The sequence below is a fragment of the Mus pahari genome, chromosome 14 (assembly GCF_900095145.1).
Source record: "Mus pahari chromosome 14, PAHARI_EIJ_v1.1, whole genome shotgun sequence".
NCBI classification, from domain to species: Eukaryota; Metazoa; Chordata; class Mammalia; order Rodentia; family Muridae; genus Mus; species Mus pahari.
The window spans coordinates 63,472,688-63,483,258 of record NC_034603.1 but is presented as its reverse complement, the minus strand read 5'-3'; the positions used below and the strand labels follow the sequence as shown (position 1 = coordinate 63,483,258).

The following is a 10,571-nucleotide window of genomic DNA, read 5'->3' as shown; positions in this document are numbered from 1 at the left end:
TGTCTTCAGACACTCCAGAAGAGGGCATCAGATCTTGTTACAGATGGTTGTGAGCCACCATGTGGTTGCTGGGATTTGAACTCCGGACCTTCGGAAGAACAGTCGGGTGCTCTTACCTACCGAGCCACCTCACCAGCCCCCTGTTTTGTCGCTTTAAGGAAGGTTTGGATACTTAGCCCAGACTGGCCTGGAGCTTGCGCAGGGTCTTCCTGCCTTAGCCTTCTGTTGTCTGGAATTGCAAGCATACACCACCTGAATTTGTTGCACGTTTCGTTCTACCAATTATTGCTTTCGTTTTAGAATTCTCCCCACTCCCCCAAAAATTGTCTGGCCCCACCTTGTTTTTTTTTTTTTTTTAACCTAACTCATGAAGCTCAGTCTGGCCTTGAACTCCTGACTTTCCTGTCTCCTAAACACCTGCCAAGTGCTAAAATTTCAAGTATGAAATAGCAAGCCTAGCTTTGTGTTTTGTTGTTTTTTTTTTTTCTTTCACCATTCAATTTGTGAGTCCATGTTGACTGACTACTGACAGACCCACAAGAGCACGCTCGCTACTTAGAAGTTTTCCAACCTGCTTTACTATTTGGACGAAAATGGGGATTTTTACAAATCACGATGGTGGAAGGTACTGTAAAGGCGTCGGCTCTCCCTGACAGGAAGCAACATCTCGCGGGATGTCGGTGGTCCTTGAGTCCTCAGACAGGACTACAAGGCCCAACATGCAATGCGCTCCCGGGTCCAAGCGGCCGAATGAAGGCCCGGAGCCCATATCACGTGTCAGCTTGCGACAAGCGGCCGGTTGTCACTCCCACGCTTTTTTCTTCCGCTTGCACCTTGGTCGCCATTTTGTGCTGAAGGTTGTAGAACCTCTGAGTCTCGTCGACTCTATGGTCAAGCATTTCGGGATTCGACCAATCGTAACCCCGATCTCCGAAAAAGAACCCGCCTTTATCCGCAAGGAGGCGGGAATTGCCACGAAGCTCCTGTGGAAAGAGAGGAAGAAGCTGGAAAAGACCAATAAGAAGGATGGAGTTGATGACGCCAGCCAATTGGAACGTGGAGAGATAACGGCCAATGGGAGCGAAGGGACTCCGAACACGTGGGTGGGGGAGCTGAGCGCTCAGACCAAGGGCTAAAGCTGGGAGGTGAGTCAGTCACCTTGAGCAGGGAGTGTGCTGTGGGCCGAGCAGGGGCTGCAGGGGAGTGGGAGTGCAGGTGACTTGGGGCCGGGAGACAGGGGTCCGTAAGGCCGTGGGTTGTGCCACGTGGAGCACCATTTACTTCCAGGAATAGGGAAGGAGGACTAGTCTTTAAGCCTTATCAATTAATGTTAATTACCAACGGTAATGAGCGATAAACGGCCGCTGGGGAGAGTAGGGGACAGCAGTGTAACTTGGGCAGGATCCTGCACGACATCTGCCAGTTTCTGCCTCCAGTCTTCCCGGGAGACCATTCCTTTTCGCAACATTTCCCTCTTGGGGCCTGAGCCACCTCCTTTTACTTCCGATCTCGGTTGCTGTCCTTCTGCAGACCCGCTGCGCAGAAAGTGGTTGACCCCGGAATCTGCTCTGTCCTTCTGACCTCTAATGCCCTCCTTAGCTGGGGTATAGGAAGAGGGTTGGGGAGAACGATTGGAGGTGGATGGGGACGACAGGAGGTTGCCAGTATAAGCAGCCACCTGGGCTTTCATAGGAATTACGGTTTTTTGTTTTTTCTTTTCTCCCCCTTCTTGCAGATTGAAAAATGCAGACCACCAAGGCACTGCTCATTTCTCCAGTTCTGGTAAGCGGAGCCTCCGGGTTTCCCTATAGTGCCGGGTATGGAATGGGAGCAATCATGTTTAATGAATGGACTAAGAGGGGCTGGCGTTCAGTGACGATGATGATGGTTACTGGGGGAGGGTCTAGGAGGTGTTGCAGGTAACCTATGTTTATTCAGGCCTGTAAACCAAGCCGTCGTGGCTTTCTGAGCGTCCTCTGATAAGCTAGAGCTGACCTTTTAATTACAGTCCTGGGTTGACTGTAGCCAGACAACCGGGAAGCAGTTTTTCTCAACCTTGGCTGCATGTTCAGTTCATCTGGAAAGCCTAACTCTCGCCCCTAATACCTAGACTGCACCTCAGACCAATTGCATCAGACTGTGAGAATGAAGGTGGAACCCCTAAGCAGTTTTAGTAGATCACCCCAGGTGATGCCAATGTTCTGCCAAGCCTGCGAGTCATTGCACTGAATAACGTGTCAAGCAATTCGTGTCACTGGGAGCTTTTCTAAGATGGCTGTTCTGGGAGTCAAACCAGGCTTTCTGGCCCACTGCCTGAAGGATATATGTTGCTGTGAATGCATTTTAGTAAATCTCTCCCCTTGATTGCCTTTTGTTACCTCAACAACTGATTGGATGTTTGAGTCTTACTCTATTCTGAGAAACTGATGAAGTCTGTGCCCTTGGAAATGGACTTTGGTTTCTGGTTTGGTTTGGGTTTGGCTCTGAGGATTGACCCGGGGTCTTGGGAGTGCTCTCAGCCTAGTGCATTATATCAAATGGTGATTACTGCCACTGTGGGCTCCCACAGACTGTCCGCATAGCTGTCTCTGATGCAGATGTACCTGAGAAAAATAAGTTAATTGACCTTGAAATTGATTGGACTGATTGTGACAAACTCCTGCCACTTAGGTTGGGTTTTGGGGTTTTTTTTTTTTGTTTGTTTTTGTCTGATTTGGAGCAATAAATCTTTCTGACTTTACAGATTCGCTCCTGTACCAGGGGTCTAATCAGGCCTGTGTCTGCCTCCCTCCTGAGCAGACCAGAGGCCCCATCTAAACAGGTAAGGAAGTCGGGCCCCTCAGGATGTCCCTAGACAATGGTCCCTCCAGTCAGCTGAGGTGCTTTTAGGAGAATTAGAGGATCTACGACACCCTTGCAATTCCAAGACTCAAATGACAGTCAGAGATGTGACTAGCCTTGTCTGGAATCACGCTGGGGCTGACATTGTCCCTGCACACAGAGCACTCTGCCCTTTGAGGCTGGGTGCCAGCTGTTTCTTAGCTCAGGTGGGTGGGGTGAGCATGGAGCAGCCACCTGACAACTGCCTCACGGCTCCTCACTCACCCTGACTGCCTCCCTCCCTCCCTCCCTTCCAGCCTTCCTGCAGCAGCTTCCCTCTCCAGGTGGCCCGACGGGAATTCCAGACCAGTGTCATTTCCCGGGACATCGACACAGCAGCCAAGTTTATTGGTGCTGGGGCCGCCACAGTTGGAGTGGCTGGATCAGGGGCTGGCATTGGCACAGTGTTTGGTAGCTTGATTATTGGCTATGCCAGGTAAGTTTGGGGCTGCCTGTACTCTTGCTCCACTCCACTTGGGCAGATTCTTAGCAAGCAGGAGTCTCCACGTTGATGTTCTTCAACCTCCTGTCCCTCCAGTGACCTAAGTCAGAATTGAAGCATGCCACATGTGAACTTGCCAAGTTGCGAGTCTCCTTTTCTGCTCAAGTTCTCAGGGTAGATGTAGGCAAGCCCCTTTTGAAATAGTAGCACACTCCCCTCCCCTGACCTGGACCCTCACCCTTTCCTGTCTCTGGCAGGAACCCGTCTCTCAAGCAGCAGCTCTTCTCCTATGCCATTCTGGGGTTTGCCCTGTCTGAGGCCATGGGACTCTTCTGTTTGATGGTCGCCTTCCTCATCCTCTTCGCCATGTGAGGCTCCCTGGTGTAACCCAGCCGTCCCTGCTGCTTTGACTCCATGCCAGTCCTGGTGCTGGAGTGTACTGAGCTTTACCATTAAACAACAACAACGTTTCTCTAAACCATGTGCCTGTGCCTGTCTTTCTACCCTGAGGGTAGGGGGCAGCTTTAGAATGGTGAGAAGTGACACTTGGGTCAGCCTTGGTGATAAGGCAGGGTGTGGAAGGGTCCCACTGTCTCCCAGGAGGATATGAAATAGCCTGGGTAATGATGTTGGTGCTTTGTCCCTTTCAAGTTTAGCATACTGACAGGTGCCATTTTGTTGAGGGGGGGAGAGAGGGTTGTTTTATTTTGTTGAGTCCTTAAGGCCATGCTGTGTGGCTCTGGCTGGCCAGGGACTTACTATAGACCAAGTTAGCTGTGAAGTTACAGAGATGTACCTGCCTCTGCTGGGGTTAAAGGCATGCGCCCCCTATTGTTTGTAGCAGGTAACATTGTTGAGCTTATCTTACAACACACTCTGTGCTGAGTGGTGAACTGCACTCCTGCTAAGCATTAACCTTTAAGCCTGTTTTACACGTGAGAGACCTGTGCTGAGGCAAGCAAAATCGTTTGTGCAAAACCCTGAGCGGGGAAGGGGAATTAGCATAAATTTAAAGGTGTCACTCATCCATTGCTCCCACTCGCCCTCAGTCCTTTTTTTATTTATGCCCCACAATTTAAAGTACTATGGAGAAGCAGATTAAAGGTAGAGGTATCGAGCAGTCAAGATGGCTCTGTGGGGTAAAGGTTCTTTGTTTTTGTTTGAGACAGGGTTTCTCTGTGTAGCTCTGGCTGTCCTGGAATTCACTCTGTAGACCAGGCTGGCCTCAAACTCAAAAATCCTCCTGCCTCTGCCTTCCAAGTGCTGGGATTAAAGGCATGCACCACCACTGCCCGGCAACAATCTATAGTCTTTGCTTGAGCCTGAAAATGCTTTTGGAGGGTGTGGACTAATAAATTCCTTGGGGTATGAAGCTTTTTCTGTGGCCTGTGCCTAGACCTCCCTGCACCCTCATTTGGCTAAAATGACACTGATAGCCCAGGGAAGATAATGACTAGTCTACTGCCACCCCCCCCCACACACACACACATAAAAAACATACATGCATCCATGTTTGTGTATGCAAACTGGCAGGAGAGACTGTATGTCTGTGCAGGCACTCAGGCCAGAAGGCTATCAGATCTGGAATTGGAGTTACAGGCAGATGCATTACCCAGATCTGTGAGCGGAACCCACATCTGTAAGAACACTTTGAGCTCTTTTTCTTTTTTTGAGAATTATTTAAATTCCTATTTCATGTACCTTGGTGTTTTGCCTGCATGTATGTCTCTGAGGGTGTCAGATCCCCTAGAACTGGAATGACAGTTCTGAGCACCATGTCGGGGGGACTGGGAAATAAACCCGGGTCCTCTGGAAGAGCAGCCAGTGCTCTTAACACTGAGCTGTCTCTGCAGCCCCAGTATGAGCTCTTAATCATTAAGCCAGCTTTCGTGTCTGGAACAAGTCATTTTTTTATAAGAAACCAAGAGGAGGGCTGGAGAGATGGCTCAGTTGTTAAGAACACTGACTGCTCTTCCAGAGGTCCCGAGTTCAATTCCCAGCAACCACATGGTGGCTCACAACCATCTGTAATGGGATCTGATGCCCTCTTCTGTTATGTCTGAAGACAACTACAGTGTACTCATATATATAAAATAATAAATCCTAAAATTAAAAAAAGAAGAAGAAGAAACCAAGAGGAGAGAGCTCGGAGGGTGGGGCATCCTGCTAAGGTTGTATAGCTGGTTAGGAAAGCTACCATTCAAATTCTAGAACCTCTTATCACTGTGCTGATTCATCAAGAGTATGTTCAATGACTTGCAGCAAGTCTCCATTTCCAACCCAGGTCCACTTAACATTGACTCTGTGCTGGGCGTGGTGGTGCATGCCTTTAATCCCAGCACTTGGGAGGCAGAGGCAGGCGAATTTCTGAGTTCAAGGCCAGCCTGGTCTACGAAATGAGTTCCAGAACAGCCAGGGCTACACAGAGAAACTCTGCCTCGAAAAACCAAAAAAAAAAAAAAAAAGACGTTGACTCTGCATTTCTCAGCTTTGTTGTATATGGGGCCTGGTAGTATAACTCCAGCACCCCAGTTTCCAAATAACCCCTCTGAGAATTAATTTATTTTATTTTTTTATTTTTTTTTTAAAGATTTATTTATTATATGTAAGTACACTGTAGCTGTCTTTAGACACTCCAGAAGAGGGCGTCAGATCTTGTTATGAATGGTTATGAGCCACCATGTGGTTGCTGGGATTTGAACTCCGGACCTTCGGAAGAGCAGTCGGGTGCTCTTACCCACTGAGCCATCTCACCAGCCCCCGAGGCTTACATTTATTAAGAAAGCCAATTTATTTGAACCTGAGTTCGGCTATATGACTGGTTTCTTTTCCTCAGTTTCACATGTCCAACTTCCTCAGAGCTGGCTCCGGTGGTGAATCTTCCTCAGCCTAACTCCCAGAATTCCTTTCTTTCTCCTGGAACTTCTACCTATTACTTCCTGCCTTTTGCTAATAGGCCGTCAACTCTTTATTGACAGGTGATGCTTCCACACAGTACATAAGAGATTATCCCTACACGGCAGTTTTAGTAGTTGTCTTGAGGGAGGTTTCTGTTCAGTGAGCAGCAGTCATTCCTAACACAGCCACTAGATATCAGCCATTGACAGACACCCTCTTACTTGTTTTACCTAATGTAACTCCGTTGGAGTTATGGACCTGTGGCAAATCCTGAGACAGCCTGGCAGTTTCAAGCCAAAGGAAGAGGACTGAAGGTGACCTGGCAAAGTGTCACCAAGGGAGCAATAGATTAACTGGTAATGCTGTTACACAAGCGGAACACCATAACCCTTGGGGATATGACTCTGGCACCCTTGACGGGTCACTTGCTTTGGAGGTAATCAAGGAACACTCCCCAGGGAAAGTAGTTACTTTTTCCTTCCTACGAAAGGCCAGGAACCTGAGAGACTCCTTCCATCCCATCGCAGCCTTCAAAGAACCTTGGAACTGGCCGAACTTAACAGATCAGCAGGGCTAGGACTCTAACAAGTGGACTCTTGGAGGGAGAATGCTTTCTTGTCTGCTATAGGCTAGTTAGTATCATAACCACTAAGGCTCTTCAAGGTCTGTGACATATTAGCTCTGGTGCAAGGATGAGGCCATTTTGCTTAGTGCAAAGATGTTTTGATCTTGGGGTGGGGGGCGGGGGATGATAATAACCTACGATCTGAGAAGGGCATAGGAACAACAGTCAGGAGCTGATCATGAGGTCAGCAGTGTGGCCCAGTGGTAATACCTAACATGTTTGAAACCCTGGGTTCTATTCCTAGCTAGGGGTCCAGGGAGATCAGAGGTGCATGGGCTTGAGAAGCAAGCAAATACAAATAGCCCTATCCTAGCTAAGATGTCACTGTCCCGAGTAGGGACGTCTTCATCCCCACAGTGGGGATGAGAGTGATTTTTGATGATTGTAACAAAATGAAATATTATAGGTAGTATATGTAAATGAGGTAACATTTGTGTGTCCAGTTAAACATGGTGCTAGGGACCAGGGCAAGCATTCAACCAAGTAAATCAAATCCCTGTCGCCATTCACGTTATTCTTTTGACAGAGTTTCACTGAATCTGGAGCCCAAATACTTTTATTTTGTATTGTGTACGTGTGTGTGTCTGTGTGAGGTCAGAAGTGTTACATCCTTTGGAGTTGGGAGTTTTTAGCAGTTGTGAGCTACCCAGTGTGGGTGCTGTGAACCAACCATGAGTCCTCTGCCTCTTAAATTGTGAGCCATTATTCCAGCCCCTCACACCCAGCTTTTACTGGATATCCAAACTCAGACCCTTATGTGTGGGCAGCAAGCCCTTTATCCACTGGAACCATCCCCCAGCTCATAAAATAAATATTTTTTACTACACTATTAAGCAGCTATTGTAAATGATTAAGCTTGTTTATGCTAGTAATCCCAGCACTTAGAGTATGCAGGCAAAGGTGTCAAGAAATTCAAGGCCTGGGCTAGAGTGATGGCTCACAACCATCTGTAACAGGGATCCGATGGATGCCTCTTCTGTTGTCTGAAGACCGCAATAGTGTGCTCATGTACAAATAAATAAACAGGGCTAGAGAGAGGGCTCAGCGGTTAAGAGCACTGACTGCTCTTCCAGAGGTCCTGAGTTCAATTCCCAGCAACCACATGGTGGCTCACAACCATCCTTAATGAGATCTGATGCCCTCTTCTGGAGTGTCTGAAGACAGCTACAGTGTTCTTATATATAATAAATAAATATTAAAAAAAAAAAAATCAAATCTTGAAAAAGAAAAAGAAAAAAGAAATTCAAGGCCAGCTTTTGCTATAGGTCCAAACCAGCCAGCCAGGCTTCAAACACTGTCAACAAAACCGAATATATTCATATATGTGTGCACATGTATGTAACATATATGTGTGTGTGTGGAGAGAGGTATTTTCAATTATTAAAAGCTTTAAAATATCTGGTGCAATTTCTGATTTTTTCTTAGTTTAGGATTTATGATCTATTAGGAAAATATTCATGTATTCCTGGCATAGCACCAAGACACAAGCTGGAGTGCTGGAAGGGAAAGGATAGCCCAGACAGTGACGGGACATACCACTGGGAAGCCATCTCCTCAGAAAGGCCATCTGAACACTGGTCACCCCCTACCATCTGAGAATGACTTTTACAAAGTCTTACCAAATTGTGTTGACCCAGCGCAGAAACATGAAGCTGAGGAGGAAGGAGATGTGGAGCTGTGTTCCTATGGGAAACTGGCTCAACTGTCAGCCATTCCCAGAGGGCATAGAATTAGTTCCAGCAAGCATGCTCTTGCCCTCTGGCCAAGTTCCCTATGGAAAGTAGCCAGATGTTGCCTTGAGGACGTCAGTGGACACTGGAGGAAGTTGGCCAGCTTACTTTGTGTTTCCCCTTCTCTGGGTCTTTATGTCATCCTGGCCTCTACTCTGTCAAGGCCCTTTAAGCATCTGCCATCTCTGGCAGTCCATCACACCTTGATTTGCCAGTTCTTTGTGCAAGTTTGGCTCAGCACTTTGAAAACACTCATCCCTAAGGAAAAGAAGGAGAAGTGAAATGCTAAAGGACTGACCAGGGGGCGGGCCAGTGGCTACCATGCTGGGCCTCATTTCCATCCTCCTGACCTTTGTGCAGGATCTATTGAACATTAGGCCCTAGAGCTAGGTGTGCTGTCCTTCCTGCTCTAGAGAAGGCCCTAGCCAGTGGCCAGACGTGAGTAACCAAACCACTGAAATAAAACTCGCAAGAGCTGTAATAAAGGCATGAATAACCAACCATAAGAACCTGAAGTGGGAGTAATTAAACTAATACATAATAATAATAATATGCCTGGAGATGTTATGGCTTGGCAGAGAAAGTGGAATTCCAACCAGCTTTAAAGGATGTATAAGAATAACAAGAGTTAATAATTATTATTGGCCCTGGGCAGTCATTGTGCCCATTCACTATCATATTTTCTGCTTTTAGTATCTTCAGTTGTCCCAGTTTTACCAGGAGGAGCAGAGATTTGGAGAGGTTAAGTAATTAAGATTTCTTTGGCTAGAGGTGAGGGGAAGCGTATTATAAGCATAAAAAGTATCAGGAAGAAAGGCCTAAAGTAGCTGTGCATTGTAGCACAGGCTTTTAAACCCCAGTACTGGAGAGACAGAGGCAGGTGGATTGCTGTGAGTTCAAGACCAGGCTGGTCTACAAAGTGAGTTTCAGGAAAGCCAGAGCTGTTTTCCCCCTGTATCCCTGGCTATCTTGGATTTAGCTCTGTAGACCAGGATGGAGCCCAAACTCACAGAGAACCGCCAGCCTCTGCCTCCTGACTGCTGGGATTAAAGTCATGTGCGCCACCACTGCCCAGCAAAATCATTTTTAATAAAATGTTATTTCATTTAAAAAAATCAAACCCAAACAAAGATACATCAATAAAACATGGAACCTCTATAAAATAGTATACTATTTTATTTCATATTAAGTTCCTAAGATGAACTATACTAAGCTGAATTCACAAATAACACACAAGCTAGAGCCCTAGGTGTGTGCATGTGTGTGTGTGTAGCAAAAACGACCACATCTGGAACCAGATGCAGCTCTGCCCCCTGCTCTCAGTGTGATCCTATGTGTGTGACTGACCTTCTGTCTGTCTGTTGTCATTCTGTCTGTTACAAAAGGCTAATAACAGTCCTTCTGTCACAGATCTGGTGAGAGGAACAAGTCAGATAAAGCAGATAAACAATGTGTATCCTTAAGCACTCAATTAATGGCAGCTTCAATACATAATGTATTCACTATTCCCAGACCCCTGCCCCCAGACCATTTGAGAAAACACACACATGTCCAGAACCCAGGCTTTTCACTTGTTGGTCTTTGTATTTTGAGACTGGGTGCTTTGTTGCCTAGATTGCCTTGAACTCAATTTGTGGCCCCAACTATGCTACATCTCACGACCCTCGTGATTCCTCTGCCTCCCTAGTGCTGAGCTTACAGGCTGTGCCACCACAGGAGCCAGGCTTCTTCGGAAGGAAAAGGAAAAAAAAAATGTTGGGGAAACAAAATCCAAAATGAGGCTCTGGCTGTTTGTTCTAGAATGAGTCTTCATAAATGTACTAAAGTTAATATGAATATTTCATTGGGTGTTATGGCTTATGCTGGTCATCTCAGCACTAAGAAGGCTGAGGTAAGCAGCTACATATGGAAACCTTGTCTCAAAAAACTATTCACGAGCTAGGCGTGGTGGCCCACGCCTTTAATCCCAGCACTCGGGAGGCAGAGGCAGGTGGAT

General features: G+C 46.9%; 1 protein-coding gene across 2 annotated transcripts; it reads left to right on the top strand.

Annotated features, from left to right (window-relative positions):
- Nucleotides 1-1,082: 1,082 nt before the first annotated feature.
- Nucleotides 1,083-3,800, top strand: Atp5mc1 (ATP synthase membrane subunit c locus 1). 2 transcript variants are annotated; one of them, XM_021212711.2, is made up of 5 exons: nt 1,083-1,145; nt 1,736-1,782; nt 2,744-2,821; nt 3,138-3,316; nt 3,580-3,800. In XM_021212711.2, exons 2-5 carry the CDS (start codon nt 1,744-1,746, stop codon nt 3,692-3,694), a joined length of 411 nt encoding a protein of 136 aa, XP_021068370.1. In that variant the 5' UTR covers nt 1,083-1,145; nt 1,736-1,743; the 3' UTR covers nt 3,695-3,800. The 2 variants fall into 2 exon arrangements, with proteins under 2 accessions (XP_021068370.1, XP_021068371.1); XM_021212712.2 differs by having other exon boundaries at nt 1,101-1,215.
- The last annotated feature ends 6,771 nt before the right edge of the window (nt 3,801-10,571 follow it).

Excerpts from the sequence above, each read along its gene's own strand:
- Atp5mc1 (XM_021212711.2), top strand. The coding sequence starts at position 1,744 with ATGCAGACCACCAAGGCACTGCTCATTTCTCCAGTTCTG. Across the intron at positions 2,822-3,137 it reads CAGAGGCCCCATCTAAACAG|CCTTCCTGCAGCAGCTTCCC; the intron begins GTAAGGAAGTCG and ends CCTCCCTTCCAG. Across the intron at positions 3,317-3,579 it reads TTGATTATTGGCTATGCCAG|GAACCCGTCTCTCAAGCAGC; the intron begins GTAAGTTTGGGG and ends TGTCTCTGGCAG.